This window comes from Fistularia commersonii, chromosome 1 (assembly GCF_037954325.1).
Source record: "Fistularia commersonii isolate RoL2024-O1a breed Wild chromosome 1, RoL_Fcom_v1.0, whole genome shotgun sequence".
NCBI lineage: Eukaryota > Metazoa > Chordata > Actinopteri > Syngnathiformes > Fistulariidae > Fistularia > Fistularia commersonii.
In genome coordinates this window covers 21,326,729-21,351,740 of record NC_141284.1, presented here as the reverse complement: position 1 = coordinate 21,351,740, position 25,012 = coordinate 21,326,729, and the positions used below count along the sequence as shown (strand labels likewise).

The 25,012-nt window shown below is 45.6% G+C and overlaps 2 protein-coding genes across 4 annotated transcripts in view; one reads left to right on the top strand and one right to left on the bottom strand.

Moving 5' to 3' along the window:
- Positions 1-958, bottom strand: part of rps6ka1 (ribosomal protein S6 kinase a, polypeptide 1) — a 47,745-nt gene extending 46,787 nt beyond the window's left edge. The window contains exon 1 of the mRNA XM_086154431.1: positions 827-958. Coding sequence (XP_086010557.1) covers positions 827-952 — 126 coding nt within the window. The 5' untranslated portion in view covers positions 953-958. The remainder of the gene's footprint in view (positions 1-826) is intronic.
- cnksr1 (connector enhancer of kinase suppressor of Ras 1) lies at positions 873-24,514 on the top strand. 3 transcript variants are annotated; one of them, XM_086154406.1, is made up of 21 exons: positions 873-1,002; positions 2,484-2,641; positions 5,042-5,244; positions 5,449-5,533; positions 11,573-11,614; positions 11,972-12,091; positions 13,273-13,332; positions 15,663-15,731; positions 15,823-15,951; positions 16,556-16,662; positions 18,420-18,565; positions 20,110-20,270; positions 20,354-20,387; positions 20,500-20,663; positions 20,778-20,851; positions 21,683-21,754; positions 21,953-22,023; positions 22,535-22,596; positions 22,680-22,770; positions 22,975-23,156; positions 23,676-24,514. In XM_086154406.1, the coding sequence occupies exons 1-21, from the start codon at positions 951-953 to the stop codon at positions 24,111-24,113; spliced, it is 2,520 nt and encodes an 839-aa protein (XP_086010532.1). In that variant the 5' UTR covers positions 873-950; the 3' UTR covers positions 24,114-24,514. The 3 variants fall into 3 exon arrangements, with proteins under 3 accessions (XP_086010532.1, XP_086010541.1, XP_086010548.1); XM_086154415.1 differs by lacking the exons at positions 873-1,002; positions 2,484-2,641; positions 5,449-5,533 and having other exon boundaries at positions 5,123-5,244; XM_086154422.1 differs by lacking the exons at positions 873-1,002; positions 2,484-2,641; positions 5,042-5,244; positions 5,449-5,533 and adding an exon at positions 10,727-10,750.
- Positions 24,515-25,012: the final 498 nt, after the last annotated feature.

The following is a 25,012-nucleotide window of genomic DNA, read 5'->3' as shown; positions in this document are numbered from 1 at the left end:
CCGGGCTGGACTTTTCCCTCGTTCGAGTTTGGATGCCGGAGTTCTCCCAACGTCCGGCTGTTCCCCTGCTACCGGAGTTCTCCCAACCCGCCAAGTAACTGTACTAAGTAAACTCTTCCTTTCTGAAAACTATTTCTTTTGGTCCAGAGTCTTGTGTCTGCGTGCAGGTCCATCAATTTACCGAAAAAAAGCATTGTAACAGGAGGGCTGAGTGAGGTAAACACAAAAAGCCTGTGAGTTACTTGGCTTGACTCAAAATTTGATCTTACTCTCTTTTTGTAGGTTTAGAAGCATTTTTAAACCGAGGTTTTACTGTATATCCACCTGAAGACCGTGGACCTCAATGGTGAAACCCCAAATGAGCGCTGGGTTCCTTCAGGTCTCCGCCGTCACCTGCCGTGTTTATCTATACACACGTATTCCCTAAATGCTGCGTAAACTGTGTGAGAAGCAGCTTTCTCACGCTGGGATCCCGAGGTCACTACAGGTCAGATGTTAAAACAGGAACAGTTTCCTGAGAATTCCCAGGAGAGCAGCTTCTACAGCGGCCAAGAGGATTACATCTGCTTAAACTCCCCCCTCAAATCTTGTGACGGTTTATGAACTTAAAAAGACGCAATCAAATAACAAAATTTCAGCGTGCGTTCAGACTCCTTCACAGGATGCTGTTGTGCAAGCATTGATTTATCCACGCTCCTCCTGGCATGACCGTGCATGAAAACCAACACACGCTCCGTCCAGGTGAGAAGGCTTCCCGGGATAGGGTGGGAGGGGTCTGTCCGCCTGACAGTTCCGCTCTCCGAGCTGACAGCAGGGGGACTCTCACCTGTACCTGCGGGGAGGCGCGCCGCGCGTCCGGCTCGGCGCTTCCGTCTTCCAGGAGCCCGGAGAGGGAGAGGTCCGCCAGGCCGGCGCGGAGCTGCAGAAGCGACTGGAGCAGCGCGCCCAGCATGGAGCCGATCGCGGCGTGGAGCGCGGAGAGAGTCGGCGGCTGGCTGCAAGGTGAGGACCGCCGCGCCACCCGCTCCCCAGCGCAGGCCCCGGCCGCTTGCGGGCCGCGGCCGCGGCGGCGGCGGCGGCGGCGGCGGCGGCTCGGAGTCGGGATAGACGCGCCTCGCAAATCGTCTTCTTCTTGGACGCGGAATGAGGAAGTGCTGACCCGAGGAGCCACTTATTCCGATCAGTGCCAAGACATGTTGCGTGCACGGAGCTGGTAATCCCAGGCCCTCCGTGCACGGCCCTTCTCCCATGTCGCACCTTACAATAAAGTAATCTATTACATATAATTACACATTGGAAGCTCCATTTTCCTTCCGGAATGCCTTTTCACGTCTTTCTGTGTAGTAAACCACCAGATTTAGGGGAACTCGACCAGAAACCTTTTCCAAGTACTTTAACCCCACCTTGTTTTTCTTCCAAAGGGAGAGAGATATTTTAACCGTGCGCAATTTCCTGCTCGACTTTTTGTTTGTTTCGAATTTATATCGAACTCTCACTTCCTGTCCATCTGCTTATATGTTATGTTTACAATTTTCCTCTTATCACGACTAGAATTTAGTTATTTCGTGACTGTGTATAATACGGTTGCAGAGATTAAGAGTGAGAGGGGAAATCCTAAAATCAGAATGCGTATATACTTTGAAAGTAAGGCCGTATCGTTGTTCATTTTTATTCTATTCATTCAACTTTATTGAGTACGGGGCAACGAAACGCAGTTTACCATTGGACCACAAGTGCAGATAGAATAAATGAGCGCCATTATATACAGGTGATTTCCAAATTAGGTGCTATGTGCATATCATTCAGATGGATATCCACATTAAATGTAAACTGTGAACATAATTTACAACAGGAAATGTAGAGATAAGTTGTGCTATACAAAAACAGGTTGAAACGGACATCAAATAATGCATAAATAAATAGATAGTTGCTAAAATAGTGTTGTATTATGTGGTACTGTGTGTGTGGGGGGGGGGGGCAGTTCAGTGATGCAGTACGGTTGGAGAGCAGTCATATTTATATACTGTATGTAATATGTTTGAATAATGCATCCTCAGGGCGGCACGGGTCGGTGTCTCCCTGAGCCGGTCCCAAGCTCGGATAAATGCAGAGGGTTATGTCAGGAAGGGCATCCGGCGTAAAACTTGAACCAATGGAAACTGGGCTACTGTAGGTCAAAGAAGGAGAGGAGGAAGGCGTGTTCGGATGTAGCGGGAGAGGATAAGAAGGTAATTGTTGTGAGAGAAGAGGATGCAGAGAACAGGGTTAGATGGAGAGGGTTGATTCACTGTGGTTACCCCTGAAGGGAAAAGCCAAAAGAAGAAGAAGAAGAAGATGTAATATGTTTGATTGACAGCATGAATGTTTATATGATGTGAATCCTTCAAACCTGCGTGCAAAATAATGGGTATAGATAATGAATGAAAATGTGATATTTTGGCCCATATATTTGAATCCATCCTGTGCTTGTTTCCCGCTGCTAGGTTTGGACGCCCCTTTGCATCACTACCACGTCTCCGAGTGGCATCTGTCGGGGTTGGAGCTTCTGCAGTTGACCTCGCAGGAACTGGAGAAGCTGGGGGTGTACAAGATCGGGCATCAGGAGCTGATCCTGGAGGCCGTTGAGAAGCTTTGCTCTTTGGTGAGGGGGGGAGGTGGAATTGAACTTCTTTGTGTACAATATGTGCCCACGGCGATGCTGCGCAGATCCGAGGATCTTTGACTAGGGGGGCCAGTCACCTTTCGAAGGCCGCTTTCACATTGAAGCACTATTTCTGCACCCAGTTGGTTGTTTTATCCCTTGTATGCATCATGGAACCAGGAGGACTTGGACAGTCTTATGTACATCAACCCACTATATCCAAGTCTTATTGCAGTACAAGTCCTTCAAGTCCTAACCCCCCCGCCGTGCAGCTTGGCAGCTCGCCGGTTATCTCTTCTGACTCACAGCCTCCCTGACAGGCGGTACAGACACTGAATGAATTGTATCCTAATCTTCTTCACTTGAAGAAAATGATTTATTTATTTTTTCATTGTTATTGTTGGGTTTCACACTGACTGAGCTGTTCCACTGAATTTTGGATTCTGTCAGAAAGATTGAAAAATCAATAATATCAAATAATTGATAGGATTTTAGATAGATAGATAGATAGATAGATAGATAGATAGATAGATAGATAGATAGATAGATAGATAGATAGATAGATAGATAGATAGATAGATAGATAGAAAAAAAACAAATCAATGAAGGAATTTGATTTTATTATTAGTTAAATGATCTTCTGATATTTCTGGTGTTGCATTTTTCACAAACCTCTCCCAAACACTTTGGTGAGTTCAAGTTTGTTTCTTATAGCATTTAATGGCGGTTTCCTTCATTGTTTACTGATTTCCTCTATCGATACTTTAATAGATGGATGTGGAAGACAAATTCAGAATTGATATTCCAATCTAATCGTAATAATCATCTATACATTATATTGTAAAGCCCCCCTTAAGGCCTAACAGACAGTAGGCAGGTATTTTTGACCTCTGAAGCTACATTAGAAATGGCGGAAAATGAAAATATTGATCTCATAGGGAACTACACTTAAACAGCGCTTAAATCCCGACATCCCTTATCTTGATAGAGATAAAAGCTCCATTATGCTGGGACTGAGTACAGCCGAATTCCATTAAATCAGCCGCCGCGGACGGAGCAGGTTAATGTCGTGACGCACTCGTCATCGGTCAAGAGGTTCGGTCCTGCTGGGCTTTGTCATTGGACATTTACCTGCTGGAACAAGCCCCCCGTCAATGAGTGGCCATGAATGTTTCATGGCCTTCTCAACAACGCAGCACTTAATTATGTAACCGTGTACTTGAATGTGTTTGGTCTTTTCCATGTGAGTGTCTGATGGTTGTTTCCATGAATAAGCGCAGTGTTTGGGTTTCACAGGGCATTAAGATGGGCGGCGGGGGGGAGCAAGGCATATGTGTTCGCTGTACACTCAATGTAAAGGATTAAACTGGAACTTTCTCGTGATCCCCGGCGTGCACTTCCCCCCAACTTCTTACACAAGAATCTGAGCTTCAGATGTTTAGATAAACAGTGGTTCAATCTAATCACTGTTTGGGTTACTTTAGCAGTCACTTCAGGGACAAGTGGTTTAAGCCGCTGAAGCCGAAGCCTACCGTCCGCAGACTGTTTCTCCGCCCAGGCTGGAACCCTGCTGGCTTTGGCGTTTCTCGATTAAGCCTCGCTCAGAGAGGAAGGCTGTTCGGGATTTACCCAAAGAGTCCAAAAGATAACCGGAAAAAATAATGTAAAAACTCCTGAGCAATTTAGAGGAGCAAGACAATCGACTGGACAGCTTAATTCAGATTCTTAAACACTCATTCTTCTTTTTTTCTGCACCTTACATTCGGCACAGTCAGTGCTGCACTCATCATGGAACTGCTGCCCGATTAAACTGCATTTGCACTTTGTGAGTTGCACACCAAGCTGCACTCAAATGTCTTATTGCACTGCCAACACTGTTCATATTTATGATAATATTTACACTATCATTATTTCTTATCAATACATATCTAAATGCACTGTGGACAGTAACATAGGAGTTTCACTGTATAGGGAAACACTATAAACACTATAAACTTTCTACACTGTTCATGTGGCAATAAACACTTTGAATCTGGAATCTAAAAAATGGGATCCAGAATCAATGTGCGGCTGAGTTTTTTCTTGTTGTTGTTAAAAAAACAGCCATTTATCATCTTTGGTTGCTTAATTACCTTTAATTGAGACTTGGGATGATGGACAACAACTTTGTCACTTTATGATTGTGACTTGTTTCTGGTGAAACATACGTATGTACATACAGTAAAAGCAGTGTCCTTCACTTCATCTCTCTTGTATGTCAGTGATTATGAATCACCTCATTGAGAAAATCCCGGCACATAGTTATCGTTCTTTTTAAAGATTTCATTCATTCATTCATTTATCCATTGACCTTCCAAGCGGAGATCTGTGCTCTGATTTTCCCCTTTGTGTGCTCCGTAGACGTACGGCATCGGCGGGGAGAGCTTGCAGAGTCTGACCGAGAAGTTGCGAGCTGTCGCTCACACCCTGCAGATGGGGATCCAGAGCCGCTGGCGCTTGAACAGCTACGACGGGCGGGCCGCCACCAAGCTGCCATGTGTGGTTCTGCAGGTGGTGGTGGAACTCATCGCCTCCGCCAAAGGACTCTTCTCTTTGCTCAACAGGTCTGTGAAGAGGAGTTATCTAACCGGCCCGCACACTTGATGTTCTATTTTTCTCTGTCAGGTATAAAAAAGTACCGTGACGATGATGGTGTTAACACGATTTGTCACCTGAATGATTTGGTCCTCTCGGATTTGGAATTGCAATCTTTGAATTGACCCGAAGGCGAGTCCTTCTGGCCTCTTAACTGAAACCAGTCTCCTCAGATACCAGTTTTCCCAGCTCAGCAGCTGCACCTCCAGCAAGGAGATCTTCAGCGGCTGCAGAACGCTAGCAGAGATTGTGCACAAGGTTGGTTTATTCTGTTTGACACTTCCTTTGTCGAGAGGAAACGCCGAACGTGTTGTCAAACACGCCTGTTCCTCAGAAGAACAACTACCTCTGTTTTCCTACTAACTGCGAAACACAGGGATGGCAGCCAAAGCACAAACACGCTCCCTGCGTCCCCCCCGGCTTCACCCGGGTAATGCACGTTTTCTTTATCTTTACATTCCTGGCATATTTGAAGGCAGCTCTGCCTCAAAGGCTTCTCGGTCTGGCAGCAGCAGAGACAAGGGGCAGAAAGCGTCAGGCCGAGCCTTCTGGACGGCAAAAGGCCGGATGTGCAGACATGGAGATATTCATGAGGGGAAAGGAGCGAAGTGGTCACAGGTAGTCAGAGTGGGGAAGGCCCGGTTGTGGTGTTTCTGGCTGTGGGAGGGAGGAACGTGCGCGGGCCGCGAATCAAAGAGGAAGAGAGAGAAAGAAGGAGGGGGGACAGAAAAGTCTCACGTCAAATGACTTCTGACTCGGACGGCAGCGCTCACTTCCAAACACAGCTTCGTGTCCGGAAAGAGAGAGAGAGAGAGAGAGAGAGAGAGAGGCTTTTCCACACGAGCTAGAAAGCCTGGCAGAAGCGACGGATGAAGAGAAGACTCGGGGACGGCGTGGAGGGGTAGCGTGACGATGATGGGCAATAAGGGAAATGCAGAGAGACGGTAAGCAGTGTAGTCAGTGTATATATAGGTTGCCTTAGTCACTTCTGGATGGCAGCCCAGCACGACAGGTACGGCCCTCACCTCTTATCTCGGATAATTCCCCGCAGCTTGACCTTGATTTATCCTTTTGTGTCGGCTTGAAACGCGTGGGATGTTTTCTCATGCGCTGGTATGTGTCTACTTTACCTGAAATGACCATCGACGCATCCTCTTTAGCTCACGTAGGAAGTCCATCCCAGATTCTGGGGTGAGGGAAAAAAAGCCTGCAAAATAAAAAAAAAAGGGAATGCTGCAATTTCTTGGCGTGCAAGGGAATTCATTCAGAGAATGGATGAGGAAATTGAGCGTCGCCTCCGGCCCTGCGAAAGGGAGGCGGGACGAGAACCCGGGGCTTTTCTCGACGAGCCTGTTATATTCACTGCACCGTGGTGAATAAAAGGAACGGTATTTGAAAGTGGGACATGAAGCAGGTTCCCGCCCCGGCCACAAATTCCTTTTGTCACTTTCCCCGATCTTGTTTATTTGAACGTGTTAATTAATTCAACTCTTTTGCGCCACTTCAATGTGTAAGAGGATGTTTGGGACGAGCTGACCTCTACCCTCACATGCAAGAAAGGAAAATAAAAGGTCTTTCCATTTGATATTCATCGTGGAAGGCAGATCTTGGAGTTTCTATGGGCGACCTGTTCAGGTGACCCTCAGAGGAAGACAAACGGAGGTTCGTGGTCAGAAGACCCCCTTAGGTCTGGAGATGTGGAACGACCTGCCTGGAAGGAAGGAAGGAAGGAAGGAAGGAAGGAAGGAAGGAAGGAAGGAAGTGGTGGTTTCAGGCAGCGGGTGTAGCTCGCTGACTCTTATGGGATGTTTTGCTCCCGATCTGTCGGCTGAATCAGAGCGTGCCCGCCTGGCTTCTAAGTGACGACTGAGCAGAAAGCGTGTTGTTGACGGGCATCTCGGAGGTCCATTGGTTAGTAATGGCTGCCTATTGTTGGTGCGGTTCCTGTTTTTGACTTGTGTGTTTGACGGAGCGAGGGCTCATTTCATTCTAACAACTGAAGGCTCAGCTCACAAAGTTGCTTGTTAAAGTGGAAACTGACGAACAGCTCATTTTCGCACTTCCTCCCTCAAGCATATCATCTGGAAAGTGCCAACCTGAAGCAAGAGGAAGTGAAATGACTTTTTTGATACGCTGTCAGGTGCTGCATCTATACTCTTTTAACCCGTCCGCCCTGCACCGCTGAGCATAAAGGTCAGATTGTGAGGTGAGTGGAGGAGATAATATGAAATGCGAACAGATTGCCCATCCAGCTGTCATCATAGCATTATCAACCTGCAAGAATGCGCTTACGCTGTGAGTGTGGACTGCATCACCGACTTGCGACACATTTTGGTGAATCGCCCTCATTACAGGTCACACATTAGCCGCGATTCGTTTTATCAGCCACAGTCTACTCACTGTCCCTGCTTTTTTTTTTTTTTTTTTCGCTCCCGCTGAGTGCGCACCACATGTCTCAGAGTGAAGAAAGGACTCTTATTTACTCTTTGTCAGTGTGTGTGAGTGTTGCCGTGTTGCCGCTCCCTGAGGGTGATCAAGGTCAGTAGTCAGCTGGTGTTGTTGGGAACTGTCACCAGAAGTTGTGGAGTCTCGAGTTTTGCCGGAGCTTGGGCTCTGTCTGCCCTGAGCCGAGCCTGTGACCGGGCGGCAGGGAGGAGAACGCCACCATTTTCTTGGATTTATCAGAACAACAAATCACCTGCAGGTCTAATCCTAAGGTATGTGAGCTTAAAATGAGCTGTTAAAATGAGAAGTGCCTGAAACGTATGGCACACGTTCAGCTTTAACCCTAGTTTGAACTTTTCCTGTTCCAGAGTGGGGCATAATAGACGCTTAGAGCGTTGTGTGAAGATAAAGTGATGAAGAATATGGCTCGGATAATAGAGGTTTTGTTAAACAGTGGTGGAGCCACAGTTTCGGCTGCTTTTGGATAAAGAAACCCTGCGGGGCTTCGGTAGGACGAGGAGGAAAAGAGGACGGGAAAGACGAGCGGCAAGTGTTAGAGAGCTAACATCTATACCAGGCTTTTTATAGCCATCCTGTGACCTGGGGAGAAAGCGACGGTATCTAAGTGTGTCACCACACGAGCGTGCGATCCAGCTTCCCTCGGTCAGACGCTCACCCACGCAGCTTCGGAACAAGGACTCAAAGTTGCCGGTCGCAAAGACAGCAGGATAAAGACCCGTTTGTCCGGCTGAGGCTTACAGTAGGTGCTTCTGAGTCCACGTGTGCCGCCCGTGCCGTCTTGTTTTGTGTTTGTGTTTTGGTGTGTGTGTTTTGTCAGAATGTAACACCCACGTAGATTGTCTCCGTTGCCTTGACAACTGAAGGGAGATCCGTTTTTGGCTGCAGGTCGTCACTGATTAAGTCGCGCAAAGGAACACAACACCGATCCGATCAGTATGGTATCGATGAGCAAGCTTAACATCCGAGTTTACGTTGAAATCCATCGATTCTTAAACTGAATAACCACTTTTAGCCTTGATTACAAATGAATTGGTCATAGTCGTGGCTCAAACCGTGATGTACATCATGTCTGTTTTTACTGCGGGAGTCTCCATTTTCAAGAGGATTGCCTGGCATGGGAGGCTGTAAGCGGTAGATTAAGGTTCAAGTTACTTAACCTTAATCTGGCACTAACGTGACCCGAGGAGAATGTCTGTGTCTGGAAGTGTGTGTGGCTTAAATGTGCTGCAAAACAGATTGTGGTTTAACAGCTTCTGAACTGGTTTCACACCTGTGCGTGTCACTAAATGTGCATCCTATCACCCCCCCGTTGTTCTTGATGTTTCCTTGCAAGTGGTTCATCTGACACAGCCGTTCCCGGTCCGACGGGTATATTTTAGAAACCTGCACAACCAGAGGGCTTCTTTTGAAACAGTGGCAGATGTTGTCGAGCAAAATGTTGCGGTGCGTGTCTTGGGAAAACCAAGAGCAGCGGAGTTTTGCATGAACACGCCGGAGGCTGTCCTCCTCCTCTCTCCTCCCCAGAATTTGGTTCCCTCCGAGTGAGTATTTTAGATTTTACAAGGCTAAATAGGAGAAGTGTGGATTTGTTCGGCAAGCCCATCAGGACAGAAGAGTTCCTGTCTCCAACCCCACGCGACGTCATGATTGATAATTTCCTGTTCTGGATCAGAGTTGGTGTTGCGGGAATGTTAGTGCAACAGAATACTGAGGTGTTTTCTACTTTTAGCCTTTGTCAGAGAAGAAACACATGGTGAAATTAACACAAAAAAAAAAGCCAGAGAGGAAAAAGCCAGGAGAGTCAGTAGGAGGCAAGAAGTGGCATTTTCTCTGAAACCCGAGATATTATTATCATTGTTGGTTGTTTTCTGGATATCTGTATAAAGCTGGTTTGCGCCTCCGCCTCACAGCACGAAGGTCCCTGGTTGGATTCTGACATGGATTCCATGTTCTCCCTGCGTCTGTGTGGCATTCCTTGCCCACAGTCCCAAAACATGCAGAGGGTTCATTGGAAACCCCTAACTTGTGAATGAGAGGGTGAATGGTTGTTTGTCTCTTTTTTTTGGGCCTGTGATTGACCGGTCCAGGGGTTCCCCCGCCTCTCGCCCAATGACAGCTGGGATAGGCTCCGGCATTGCAGCGACCCTGACTGGTAGATAAGTGGTATAGATAAGACCCTACCAGTATAGATAAAAATAAGAGTAAACTCTGTGCTCTGCGGCTTTAATGGTGGAGAACATCCTGTAGCTACAGTCTGTCTGTCTTTGTTTTGTTCCAACATTTGTTGTTTCCGGCGAAACAACAAATTTGTAGCTCCAGGTTTTTTTTTGCAGTTCTTTATATGCTCCTCCGGAGGTGGTGGTGCCTGAAGGTTAAAGAAAGTTAGCCATCGAAAAGGAAGATCCCCTTATGTGTTTGTCAACTTGCAATCCCTGACGATGTTAGCTTCCCGGCTTGGTCGGTGCAGACTTGGAGGACCTCTTGAAGGTGTCGTCTTCCTCCCCCCGAGCCATTTCACGGTGTCGGTGTAAATCAGGGCTAGTGCAGCAGCTCAAAAATCTAAAGGCACAACAAACACAAACAAACAGACACAGACAGACACGTTGAGCAGAGCAGCCAGCGTAAACATAGCGTTCCCTCGTCACCCCGTTCATTCAGCATTGTGTCATCGCTCAAAATTAGCCTAGACATCCGAGCATGTTCAAGCCATTGGTACATTTCACAAGGGATTTCAAAGGTCGACTCCCCTTTAAAATCCTTGACGTAATCTACCTCATCACCAGGCCCTGTAAATCGGCATGAAAATAGTATGTGGGATGTGGCAACAAACCGTTCTGTGCTGTGAAATCCGTACCCTCCTGACCTCCAGCCGTCCTATTTCATGTCTCAGCCCATGGTTTTGAAGGAAGCTGGTGAGACTCCCTGGATGATCCTCAGAGTAGATAACCTTTCTCTGAGGAATCCAAGATTAGGGCTTTCAACTCATGGAGATTAGTGCGAATGCTGAGAGTAAGTGAACGTTAAAGGCAAGAAATTCATATCTTTCTATTATATATATCTCCTCAGCATTAAGAGAGTAGAAGACCGATAAGGTGTTTTTAGCTCTTCCGGTGTATCTTTGCCTTGCTTTGTCACCAAAAACCATCAGATGGGATCAATATTTTCTTCTGGTGAATTTAAAATGCGTGTGGAGAACCTGCAAATGTTGCAAAGAAAAGCCACAGTCGGGATCCTGCCGGGAACCTTCTCAGTGTGAGGGAAAAGAGATAAGGTGCGCCGTTCAAAAAGCAGCTTTTATTTTTGTTCTGTCATGGGCTTTGAAATATGCAGCCGGCCTTATCTTCATTTTGATAGTATTTAATGTGCCAGCGAAAAGCAGATACCTACGGTTAGGAAGCCCTGCAACTGGAACAGAAGTCTCCTTTGTTACTCATCTCAGTGAAGTATGTGGTACAAGCTACATCTGCTTGGTATTCTGTTTGCTTCCATTGCAAAAGAAAAATAATCTAATATTGACAGAGAAGTGAGTATTTCAATCTTCCTCGCTCACGTCCACTTTCGCACCACTAGTTGACGGATGTGTCACTGGGCCTCTGACTCCCAGTTCAAGTACAGGGAGACAAAGGGTACTAATAATATAACCTACTTCTCAGAAAAGCCTGGAGTGGCCGCCTCTGGTGCCTCTGGTTCTCTGCAGGCTTTTACCTCTTGATTCACGGCATAAGGAAGATTATACCATTTTGTGCCGAGTATCATTGACAAATATCTCTATGAAGGCTGCGGTTGGTTTTGAGTGGTCTGATGACGCTACCCGTCTTTTCATTCCAACAGGATTCAACCGTCTATGAAAAGGAAAAGGACATTATTGCAGTGGTAAGTAGTTTCATACATATGTTTTTTTATACGTAACTGTACCTTGGGTGTACTGTCAGTGCTAGAGTCTACTGTAAGTCCAAGGGTTCATTGTAAGTCCTAGGGTTCATAGTACGTCCTAGGGTCTATTGTCAGTCCAAGAGTATACTGTCAGTCCAAGGATCTACTTTAAGTCCCAGAGTCTATTAGAAGTCCTCGGGTCCATTGCAAGTTCAAGGGTCTACTGTAAGTCTTAGGGTCTTCTGTCAGTCCAAGTGTCTACCAAAAGTCCTGGCGTTTTATGTGTCTCGCAAGGAGCGATTATCAAACGTAGTGTGTGCTGACCTGTCCTCTCACTAAATCATGGTTTTTTTTCAGTGCCGTCAGTTGGTGGCGGTTTGCGATGAGGTTCTGAATACCAGCCCCGCTGCTCTCCTGACCCACACCGCTCAGCTTGAGAGTGTCGACCTAGTGCCCGTGTCTCCTGGTGATCAGCTGGTAATGACAACTTTTGCACTCCTCCAAATGGACAGCTGAGACCATTTGTCAGCTCAGCTTTGACTGGCCCAAGAGCCGGCGATTATCATAATAAACGATGGCTTCCCGTTAACCCCCAACACTGGATTAAAAGGACTCCTTAGCACTATAGTTTTAAAAAGCTCTCACAGCTCGGGGGCTCCAACGCCTCCTGAACAATCTGTCAGTGTCCCCGTCCATCAATATGATCTCGGTGTGTATTTTCTTCACTCATCCTTCATCAACCAGTGAATTTACATCATCGTTTAGTTCTGCTCTCGCCTTCCTCCGGCTAACTTAAAGTTCCGCTTGTACTCGGCATCTCCTCGAGCCCCCTCATTGCACATGCCTGTTGATAATAACCTCGCTGTTCTTGCCATCTCCTTGGTTAATCTGCAGGCGGTAGAGTACGTACAATCATTAGAGCTCCTTTCACAACATTATCCACCGTCTTTTTCCCCCTTGAGTCCGTGCCCAGCAATTTTACTTAATATAATTTCCATGTTTCGTTCTCTTTTAAATACTCATCTCATTAGGTGAAATCTCACTTATTAGACGATAATAGCGTCCGCCTTTCTTTGTGCACGTCGCCATCTACAGCTTTCTGAAACGTGTTATCATTTTTAGCCCCTGGTGAAGCCTCATGTGCCTCCTGTTTGTGTCCCAGATGCAAAATTGGATTTGTCTGCAGGTTTCCTTTTAAGAGAGAGCAAATATCACCTAATTTTACTCAATGTTAAGAGCAGCTCAGGCTGAAGGCAAAAGCCGGCGCCATGTAAAAGTAATTAGTTAGGAGATGAAGTGGCCACAAGCTGCTGATTATAATTTTTCTTTCAAATCTTGAAATAGCACACACTCGTCTGCAAGGCTCACTCCTCCGGGCAGACCTGCTTTTCTCTGAAAGATTAAAAAAAATATATATATTTATTTATATATATTTATGTGCACATGTGATAAATAGATAACTGCATCTCTTGTGACAAACCAAACACAGATCTAAGGCAGGTTTGTTCTCCACTCCCACAATGATTAGGATAAATGTGCCGAGGAAACATACATTAGCATGTCAATGCTGCATCCTGAAAATGTGAAATGAATAACTGAAATAATGGCTATGTATTTGAACTTCATAGTTCCATGCGCTGTATTTTTCTCCATCTCAGGGCATCGAGATCACGTCCACGGGTTCCATTAACCACTATGTGTCTGGGACGGCTGCTGAGGTCAGACTCCTATCTTTGCTTCACTTCTTATTCGGTTGACTCATCCCTGAACCGCTCGCTGCTTGGCGTCGCCGTTTCGGTACTTATACCCAAAACCCCCCACCTCCCCATTCTCATAAACCCAAGATGAAAAAGTGAACTCCGAATAGGGTTCACTGTCCTTTGTGAGAACATTAAGAACAGCTACAAGTCCTCGTATCTTTCGCTATAAACCTCCATTTGTTTACTTATTCTGTCTTCACAAAAAGTGACATGTCCGCGCACTGTTTGAACACCACGACCTCAGCATCCCATTGTACTCCGCGTTTAACCACAGTCAGGTGGTTTCGTATTCGTCAGGGATCCAATAAACTTCGTTTCAAGTCTTTTTCCAAATCGCTTCAGATGTGGATGGCATGGTCGTGCAGCGGTTAGCACTTAGCAAGAGGGTCCCTGGTTGGATTCCCACTGGGGGGAAGGGCTTTCTGTGTGGAGTTTCAACGTTCTCTCCGTGTCTGCGTGGGGTTCCTCAGGGCTCTCCAGGTACAAGTGGCAGAGATAATAAATGTATGAGTGGATGAAAGATTCAAGTTAACACCTGTAGCTTCATGACATGTGTATAAGATAATTGATGTAGCGGGAAAACTTTTGCAAAACCAAATCTTTCCACAACGGCAGCCAGGACGCGTTAGCTTCATCCTGAGAAATTAGGATCTAATTTCAGTTTAGGACCAAGTTTAGTTTTTGTAACTTTAATTACTTTAATGTGACTTTAATGATCTGTGAACAGAAATCAAACAGCGGTGCACAGATTTCTCTCCACATTCCACTGTTCTTTCATTTTGAAGTTGATGAAAGAGCATTTTATAAAGTAATCAGCTCAAAGGATCTATTTACAAAACACTCTCACATCCTTGTACTTTCTGCGGCCAAGAAGAGTCAATTCGATTTAGGCAACAAATCTGAACAGAACCGTGTATTTCGAAGGTCAACGTGGATAGAAATATAGATTATCCGCAATCAAATAAGTACTTGTCTCACCGCGGCGCAGTGTTTAGCGCTCCGCCTCACAGCAGGAAGGTTTTTGGTTAGATTCCTATAGGGAACCAACCTTTCCACGCCGCGTCTCAATGTTCTCCCCCGAGTCTGCTTGGGTTTCCTCTGGTTTCTCCAGTTCCCTCTCACAATCCAAAAACACGCAGGATATTCATATGTCTCTCTGTGAGGTGTGAATGGTGGTACATTAGTCACTCACCAACTCGCGAGTTGCCTCACTGTATCACTGATTTTTTAACTAATTTTATATTGCGGATTATCCACTATACCATTGTTTTTTTGCAGCATAAATGTATTTTATATATTTATTAATTACATTTTTTTTTACTGCGAAATAAGCATTTTCCTGGGTGGGGACCAACCAGAGCCTGGTGTTCTGTTTCCTGGGCTCTGACCTGCTCAGCAAACATAGCATCATTCTCTGCGTCTCCTGCGCATAGCATGCATTCAGCTTCTCGCTTTATCCATTTCACTTCAACATGTGATTGCTGCTCATAGCGTTACTCCACAGAGTTGTGTTTTTGTGATTTATCCGTTAAAGTTTTATAATTTATTTAATCCTCGACTATGTCGCCCAAACATTCTGCACCTTCTAAGGTATCTGGCACTGAACCTGAGCTGCAAAGGAAGATGCTAACCATCGTAGAAAAAGTGCAACTTCTCGACATCTTGCAAGCAAAGGAGCAGCTTCGCTGCCATAGGCCACAATGACGGCATCAGTAGTCATCAAAACGGTTAATAATATGATCGCTACTTCGCGGATTTTCATTTATCGTGTCTTGTTTTGGAATGTAACCCCCGCGATAAACAAGGGACTACTGTATGTCTATATGTGGGTCTGTGATGGATCCAGGGTGAACCCCATCTCTCAGCCAATCACAGCTGCCATACGCTCACCGATGCCAAATTGTGGTAGGACTAGTCTCATGATTTATATTGTTATAAATATTGTTGATTGTATTTAATCCGATTACAAAAAAAAAACAAAAAACTAAGTAAAACAAAATTAGACCGCTGGAGAAGAATGTTTAACTGAGAGGCTGGAGATAATTGGAGACGTGGCGTTTGTATTGAGACGAGTGGAGGAGGAACCATCAGTGTCCGCAGGCGGGGATGAGGAGGCAGGTTTTTCATGATGTCAGCGAAGAGATGACTTTTTGATATCCTCAAGTGCTCGTTCAAAGAAAGTTCCGAATATTGTAGTTTCTGGCATAGCAAACTTGCACAGCATACGTACCCCGCCTCAAATAAAATCATAATCAATGGGCTCATTTCGTTTTCTTGTTCCTCTCCAGCCCACGTCTGATGTCTATGAGAAGATTCTGGCTGGCGATGAAGTGATCCAAGTCAATAACCAGATAGTGGTGAGTTTTGACCATGGACAGCGAGATGCCCGTCAGTTTGAAGTACGTTCTAGAAAGAAAAAAAAACAAACCCTGGGTTGTGATGCGGCAGGTGGGCTGGAGCCGAGCCAATCTGCTCAAGAAGCTGCAGGAAAATCCTGGTGGGGTGACTCTGGTGTTGAAGAAGATCCCGGGGGCCGGCCGGCACAAACAATCCAACCTGCCAGTCTCACCTGCACAGGTGAGGTGCCATTCAAGACCTTCTCCATTCACTTCTTTAGTCCAACCAATCATTCATATATATATATATATATATATATATATGTATGAGTGTTAACTCGCCTTTATAACTGTTAAAATCTTCCATTTGCTTTAAGCTCTTGATAGTTAGACCCTGGAGCCGGAGACGTCTTGCTATTTGTTCCCGTAAGCAGGCACTCAGCGGTTGCTATGCCAACTGCTTTTTGTTCCCGATTCACACATACACACGCAGTATGATTTACTACATTTGAGAGGAGTGCTAACAAACGCTCTGATTTTACCCTCCCCTCCCCCTCGTGACCGGCGCCACACGAAACCTCGGACCCAGGGCACGCCGAAGAGCAAAGGAACACACACAAGAAGCCTTCAATCGTCCGTGTGTGTCAAGTTGCTCTGCCCTTATAGGATTTCCTGCTTTCTGTGAGAGTCTGTAATTTTTTTTTCAGATGTTAAACCGCGCGGATGTAGAAGACTACTGTCATCGAAAACCAGACCAAATTCATGTTTTTGCCCCGAGACTTGAAATGCACACAGAGATTCGACACTCACATGTTTGCGTATCTGCTGATTCTTGACACACGCAGACAGAAGAGGCGGAAGAGAAATCGGAGGAAGAGGAGGGGGAGGAAGAGAATCCGAGGCACTCCATATTTGAGAGGGTCGCGGCCTCTGTGAGGTCTTTGTCTTTTAGGTGAGCGAAATCACTCGTCATCAAATTATTTTTGTGAAATGAGTTCAGCCCTGGCATGCAATGCATACAGTTAGTGCAAAGTGGATTATCATGTACGTACATACAGTACATTTACTCTGGTAGGTCTCCACTTGTAGGGCACTTTCACACCTTACACTATCAAAGTGCAGTCTAGGGTGTGACCCCTACCTGTCGCCCAATAACAGCTGGAAATCAATAAACAATATTAATGTAAAACTTTGCATATTACAGTATATCAAAAGATTTTGAATTTATATATGTATTTGTGTTTGTAAAATAAGTTAACATTTATGTTTAATGTAGCAATGTCTCAGAATCAAATGAGGTATCAGCTCTCTAAGAAAGTGTCAGGCAAATTTCCCTTATCCTCAACCAGCATTCGTTAATTATTCATCATTTTAAACTATAGAGAGAATTGTAATACACTTACAGTTATTTGTAAAAGATCTAGACCTTTTTTTGTTGACAAACAAAAACACCTTTTGTTCCTCCCGCTGGCTGCCATCTTGAGTTACAGTTCGTTTTGTTTCCTGTACATGTGATTAAAAATAACCATCATCTCCGTGAACTGGCTACTTTCGCACAAACATGGCAAGTCTGTATGGATGTTGGCAAAGCAGGTTGGGCATCTCCTCATTTTACATTACGTTTCAGTCATTTTGCAGACGCTTTTATCCAAAGCGACTTACAAGAAGTGCAATTCAGTCACAGAAGATCCCAAGTACCAGTAGTCGGAAGTCAGAAGTGACCACTCAACCAAATAGCCATCTCAGCACCATATACATACATATATACACACAATTTTTTTTTTTTGGTGGGAGGGTTGGGGGCTAAGTGCGATTAGTAGGGTAGTGCTTGGTGAAGAGGTACGTTTTCAGCTCACGGCAAAAGATGGGCAGTGACCCCGCTGTTCTGACCTTTTTCGGGAGTTCATTCCACCACTGAGGAGCCAAGACCGAGAAGAGCCGAGACCGGTCCGATCGGCAGCCTGAGTGATGGGGTGGACGGTCGCCCAGAGCTGGCAGATCGGACGGGACGGGTAGGGACATGTGGCTTGACCATAACCTGGAGATAAGATGGGTCTGTCCCCTTCACTGCCCGGTAGGCGAGCACCAGGGACTTGAACTTGATGCGGGCGGCTACCGGGAGCCATTGTAGGGACATAAGAAGGGGAGTTGTGTGGGAGAATTTGGGACGGTTGAACACCAGGCCGCTTTTTGATTAAGCTCCAGAGGCCTGATGGTCATCGCCGGGGCACCGGCAAGGAGGGAGTTGCAGTCGTTTCCTGGAATGGACCTCCCACGTACCTTCTGACCTTGTTAATCTGCCAGGGCCTGGTAGGTTAGCGATGAAGTCACAGCGCAAATGCCACAAATTCCACGAAGCACGCCCAGCCGCCGCATAGCTGACGAGATCGGGGAGAGAGACGGGTGGGGGCGGTTGACGGATGCACCAAGATTCCAACAAGGAGCGGAAAAGAGAAATGAGAGAGGGAGTGAAGGCAGAAAGAGCAACTTGGGGGTGATGGAGAACAGGCACACTCAGGCGGATGGAAGTGAAGTGCCAGTCAGATATTCCTGTGGAAATACACAGGCTATAACATCCCACTACATGTTCCCCTCATGCTCTCGCAACTGCTTTCACCTTGAAATTCATAGAAGCCACCGTTTCATTTCTGTGTGTTATTTATCTGCGCCAACTTTCCACAACTTGTCCCCGTACGCCTGCCTTTCCAGGAGAGCCATCCAGGGGCCCGAGGTTCAGCAGGCGCCTATGGGACAGGAGGAGTCAGAGTTGTCTTCTGACAGGGAGCTCGAGGGGCGGCTCACGCTCGTCGCAGATCCCAACCAGCCGGGCAGGCTCTCGCCGCTGTCAGCACCAGGTAGGCATTACACAAAATATTATCTTAAAATGTGCGGGATGGAGGAAACGCTCCGCGTTTAACCCGTAACCTTCCTAACGGCTTCTTTGATATCAAAATCTTGTGAAAGCCGTGCGAGAAATGTATTTGTTACAGAAGAAAAAATGTTTCAAAAATCTTTTGTATCTCGTGACTTTCTGTCACTAACTAGCTAATTTTTGTTTTCTTTGACAAAAGATCCTTATGATATCCACAGTAATAAATCCTGTAATATTCACTGAGCCTCCTCTGGGGGGAGGGGGCTCGGCTCACCTCCCTTGGTGAAAAGCTCAAACCAAAGCTGCTGCAGGTCTCGGTCGAGGAAGAGGAGCAGCTTGTTTGTTTAAAACAAAATATCCGGCTGAATAATCCAGAGAGTACATTCAGGATTACTCCCCAGAGGATTTTAAACTCAGATGGTCCTCATCAGCGTAAACACACACGCACATTCCTGTGTACATGCGTACGTGTGGTTTGGACGAGGAGACGGACGAGGGTGCGCACCTTTAAAAAAATGGTTTGAAGTGAGTGTGCTGTGTGATGTAACCACTCATTTTCATACCATAGTGAGGAGCTGGAGCAGGAGGGCACATTTCTGCCTTCTTGATGACAGAGTGAATGGCTGTATGTCTCCACATAACGCGTGAATAAGAGAGTGAATGAATGTTAGTCTATATGGCGTGCGAATGAGGGGGTGAATGGTTGGATCTCTGGGTGCAGGATAAGCTGGATAAGTTCAGATAGAATTCAGTTGTCACAGCAGCATATTTCAGTGTAGAAAAGTGTGAATAGAAAAGTAGTGGTAGTGATAGAAAAGTGGTAATAGAGAGGCGTATACAAATAAGGGTGGCCGCCATAAATGAACAGTCTATGTACAATATAAATAATAGAAAACAAAATTTGAAAAAAGCAAAAGAAATGCCTTTTACAGAGAATTACAGAAATAACCGCTGTACAGCAGGTGTGGGTTGAAAAAATGAAATTATTATGAATAAGGTGTCCTGGAGGATGTATAGATATTACATTCATTTAAATATTGTTGTTAAGAGTGGTAACTAGAGGTGGGGGGGGGGCGTCAAAATGGGATCGCAGTAGTAGGGTAGTGCCAAAAAAGAGCATTTTTGGATGCTTGTGAGCAGGATTGGCAATTTATTACATGCTGAAAAAGTGTTTACATGCTTATTGTATTGAACACTGACAGCTGGTGGAATGAAGGACTAGCGGTAACGTTCCTTCTTGCAGCGAGGATACGACAGATAGATAGTTGGATAATGAATAAAGGAAGGAAGGCAAGCAAGCAAGGGGTCAGTGATTTGCTCCCTTCGCCCGTCTCTGCCCTTGCCAATCTTGGATGATACAGAAACTCTGCTTGCTCCTAATTGCACCAGTGTGTGACTGGATGTTACATCACATTCCCTACATTCAAAGGCTTTGCTAGAAGACACGTCAGTCCTGGTTTATCGCTGTTAATCTGCCCATAGTGCTTTATTTATATGTACTTTTATCACGTGTGTGTGTGCTTGCAGGAGAGGTCGGGGGTTCGGACGGCTCAAGGCTCTCCCCTGCAACCAGGAGAAACAGACGCAGAAGCCCTTCGCCCCTGGGATCCTTCAGGAGGTCGTCTCCTCCAGGAGCCAACCAGGACAGGGCGAGCATTGTTTCATGTCCTGAGATGGTGGGACACATGGTAAGATGACCCCCTTTTTTCTGAAATGTTTGAGGGTTTGAATGAGCACTTCTGACATTAAATGGATTGGTTTCTATTTTTAGGGAAATAAGGACCCAAAGAAGACTTCCTATAAAGGTAAGTCATGTGAACGGAATTCATGTAAATGTAAAAGAGACCCGACAATACTCTTCAGCTCCACTGCGGTTGCCCTCGATCTGACCCGTATTTGGACACCCCTGTTTTGCAGGGCTCAGCCGGCGGCGCGTGTCCTGTCGAGAGCTTGGTCGCCCAGACTGCGATGGCTGGCTGTGGAAGAAGCGAAAAGATACCAGTGTCTTCATCGCCCAAAAGTGGCAGCGCTTCTGGTTCGTCCTTAAGGGGCCCTGCTTGTACTGGTACACCAGCCCGCAGGTGAGGACAGGGACGGGGAAGCCTTGCTCCTCCAAACACCCTGGTGGACACAGCTTGGATGGAATCACAACACCTGTGTGTGTGTGTGTGTGTGTGTGTGTGTGTTTCTTACAGGATGAGAAGGCTGAGGGTATTGTCAATATAGCAAGCTACGACATAGAGAGCGCCGGGGAGCACAAGAGAAAATAGTAAGCATGAGTTCACTCTGTGTGGGTTCTTCAGGCATCCGCCTATGACACCTTGATTTGAAACAAGCCACAGATTCCCTTTGTATAAAATGTTCAATCCCTCTTTGTTATTTTGAGTCTTACACAAATTAACCATTGGGTGCAGTTGAAGCTGATTTTCCTTTTTTTCCCCCATCAAGCTGATGTTTAATCAACTCACGTTTGCTGGTCAGGCTTCTGAAAACCCCCCGATTGGCCCCCTCATACGTCCGCATTAACATTCCCCGGGTGCTTTGTGATTGGACGTCTGCTGGCTCGGGCCAAAATATAACTTTGATCCCCAAGCATGCAGTGCATGCCCTGCTGGACTGAGGCTTACAGTGAGAAACTGGCGAGGGGCTACTGTGAGAACATGCTAGCCAACGTGCTACGCATTGTTATCATTACATTATCCATCCATCGTCTTCCTGGAGTTGCGGGGGATATTTTTATTAATTTTACTATTACATTTGTGTCAAGAATGCATAAATAAAAACTAGATATTTATATTGAATAATCTATCAATCTATCAAGCTGGACATCAACCTAGGTCTGTAATAACAATGATAATAATTTTGATTTAAGGCACCTTATTCGACCCTGAAGGACACTGTACAGACATATACAAAAAAAATCCAGGTTTTAAAAAAATAAAATAAAATAAAAACAATTAAACAAAGTAAAAAAAAAAAAGGTCAGACATTTGTAAAACGTGCTCATCGACTATCTCCATCACCCCCTCTTTGATTATTGCCTGTAAGTGTGTCTTTTATTCAATTCATTCCTGATTTTCATCTTTTCCCTCTCCACCAGTGTGTTCCAAATGTGCCACCAGCGATTTAAAAACTTCTTCTTCGCCGCTGAAAATGTCAACGACATGAGCAAGTAAGTAGCGTCGGGGATTCATCTGCTCGGAGATCTTAATCTCTCTGAAGTGTTTCTGAAGTTTTCGGCCCGCGAGACCGACTGGCTTCTGGAGGAGATCGGAACTTCGGCGCTTCGGAGTTGATCCAAGATGCTGATCTGCACTGCCCTCTGCAGTTTGCTGTGGAGAACCTCATGCGCTGTGTGTCCTCTCCTCAGGTGGATCAACTGCCTCATATCAGCCATACGGAAGCACAAGCCCCTCCACACAGATCCAGACAGTGAAGAAGGTACGTTTACACGGTGACACCCGGTCATGTATGACTTCTACTTTTATATTACTTGTATATACTGTTCAGTGAACTTTAAATACTTTTGCAGTATTAACGGCATGGCAGTGCACTGATATAGTAAAAAAAAGTGTACATACGCAATGGGTCATCACATATTGTCAACTATATGATGACAATTTAATATATTTTTCAAATCCCACAATGTGATTAAAACAGATTGGCAGTCAGATTGAAGAGGATGTGGCCTCCCCTATGTTGAAATTAAAGACCGGAGGCCAATTTAAATGGAAAACAATTAAAATGTATCTGAGCGTATGAAATCAAAGGTGAAATCACTTGACAGTATCTTTTAAAGTACAAACAAATGATGTTAAATAGTAATATTATCTTTCAAAACAGCAGGCAGATGAGGGACCTGTGGGAAAATCTATGATGATTTACTGCGTCTTTATGCAAAATCTGTTGCGTTCATGTAACTTACTTCATTAAACATATTGTATGTCAACAGAGTGCTACAGTGAGACTGAATCAGAGAGCGAGGGATCTCCTTCACCCCGCAGGAGAATTAAGGTCGGTGTGAAGAAAAGGTCACTCAGACTTAGTTCACGAGATATCGAATGCGACTGAAGCGTTCATTCAACGGCGTCTCCCAGAAGGTGCAGTCCAACACCCTGCCTCGCCCCAAAGGGAAGGTGGGCAAGGTGCCGTTGTCGAGTCCTGTGACAGAGGGCAGCAGAGCGGCGGGTATGTGATGCCTCATTTTCAGTCGAGACTCCTTTCAAGCTCCAGATATAAATGCTTCAATGTGGTGCTTGGATGTGGTGCGTCCTCGCCGTAACATCCAGTCGTCTTCAATCTACCCTGGGGATAATCTTACTTATCAGCTGGTGGCCAATACACTACCAGTGTGTGTGTGTCTGATGTTTCAATGACGGTCAATGTGAGCAGGTGCCCCTGTGGATGAGATGGGTCAGATGCTGAACAACATCAAGGAGGGAGGCGTGTCTCTGATGGGCGAGGAGCAGCCATTCACTCACGACCACTTCAGGAAATCTTTCATCCGGCGCAACAAAAATCCCGTCATCAATGAAAAAGTTCACACACTGCGGGCCATGCAGAGCACCCTGAAGGTAACCTAGGCATTTTTGGACTATTTCTTAAGAAGCCAGTCATCACAGGTCTTTTTGCAGGAATGAAATGCTGGATAAAAAGTGCAGTAAAATGAAATTTGCTTGTTCATCAAGTAATTGTAAGAAAGTGAAAAGACTCAAGGACAAGTCCTCTTTAAGTAAATATGTGTTTAAAGAAACGAATGGATATAATCCTGCTGTAATTCAAAGTCAGTAACAGTGCATAGACTATAACCGAGTCCAACTGAAGTAAAAAAGACAAAGGCACTCTGGCTTGAAAATATTAAAAGAAAAGAGCTGATGAAGTTCCCAAATTGCTGGTAACCCAGAAACCACCATGTTACTGTTTTAAATGGATATTGAGTCAGGTAATAGGAAATACCTGCAAAGATGTGTTTTGATTTGGGATAAATATACAAATCAGTGCGACTAAGTGTTAAGTGCAAAGTTAAGGAAGATTAGGACGGTTATCCGGTCTGGGCGCATCAGCGTAGTGAGTGAGGTCCCTCCCCTCTGCAGGCCAAAGAGGCAGAACTGCAGCAGATCGACAAGATCCTGGAGGTTTCCGATCTGACGGCCTGCAAGTACCGACAGTGGAAGGAGCACAACGAGGAACTAGTCCAAGAAATCACAAGACTGGCCGCTATCAAGACCTCAAAAGCAGGGAATGACGCAGTGCAGGACACGCCCTCTGATAATGTTGCCTTGGAAACAGTTGCCAGGGAAACGGCAACTGCGGAGACAAAAGGCGCGTATAGACTGAGCCTCTGCGACGGCGAGCAGTTGGTGGATGCGGAGCCCTCCGATGTGCTCCTGGAGATCCCTCAGGGTTCTCCATCAGCAGACACCACTCCTGTGCTGGAGCTCTCGCTGGGATCGCTGCAGGAATCGATCAACCAGCAGCTCAACGCCATGGTGGAGAGCGGAGAAGCTGCGGAGAACTACTTTTATATCTGAGGCCACACCTAAACAATCAGAACCAGTGCAGCGATGCCTTGTTGCCTTGTTTACTGGAAACGCGACAGAGAGACTTTGCATACAATCGGCTACAAATGACTTCACATTTAAAGTTAAATTAGCTATTAAATCAATGCTTTGAGCAAACACGTTGTTTTCTTTTTACAAAAGAAGAAACCCAGGAGCTTGTATCGCGAACACTTTCTAATAAGAAAAGAACAAATCTCTAAATGACGTGTGTCTGTAGGGAAAGGAGAGCCTGTTTGATTCTTTTAAAAAAACATTTCCTGAGGTGATTTCACAAGGAAAGATGTGCCTCTTTAATGTTATTTGTAAATACAGTTTTACCACGCTGTATATATTTAAGGATGTCACGAATTAAAACTACGTTTTAAAAAAAATCTTGTTCGGAAAATTAATTAATTCATAATTAATTCTGTGCGGTCGCTCCCGCATGCCGGGTTGTGGGGGGGCCTGGAGTCCAATGGGTTCCTCCTGGACCGGGTCACCTGTCACAGGACCACATGACACATGAAGAGACAAAACAACCCTTCACTCTCACATTCACGTGTCTGGACAATCAGGGCTCTCCATAGAACTTTGTGGACAGTGGGAAGAACCCAGAGAACCTGAGGGAAACCTATGTAGGCATGGAAATCAACCAGGAACCTTGTTGCTGTGAGGTGGAAGAGAGGACCGCTGCTCCACCGTGCCCCCTGCACACATTTTCTTTCAAAATGACTTTCAAGATGATGCGAATAAGCTTTTCAACAAGCTTGGGCTTCGTGAGACATGACAGGATGAGCTGAGGGCCTTTTTGGTCTCTGAGAACTGACCCCCCATTTCAAAATGTGCTTACATAACTACCCAGAATGTAGACATACTGCATTTGAAATTGC

Bases quoted from the DNA above. Each gene is read 5' to 3' on its own strand.
- cnksr1 (XM_086154406.1), top strand. From the start codon at position 951: ATGGAGCCGATCGCGGCGTGGAGCGCGGAGAGAGTCGGCGGCTGGCTG. The intron at 5,245-5,448 runs GTCTGTGAAGAG...CAGTCTCCTCAG, and splicing joins CTCTTCTCTTTGCTCAACAG to ATACCAGTTTTCCCAGCTCA. The intron at 22,024-22,534 runs GTACGTTTACAC...GTATGTCAACAG, and splicing joins AGATCCAGACAGTGAAGAAG to AGTGCTACAGTGAGACTGAA.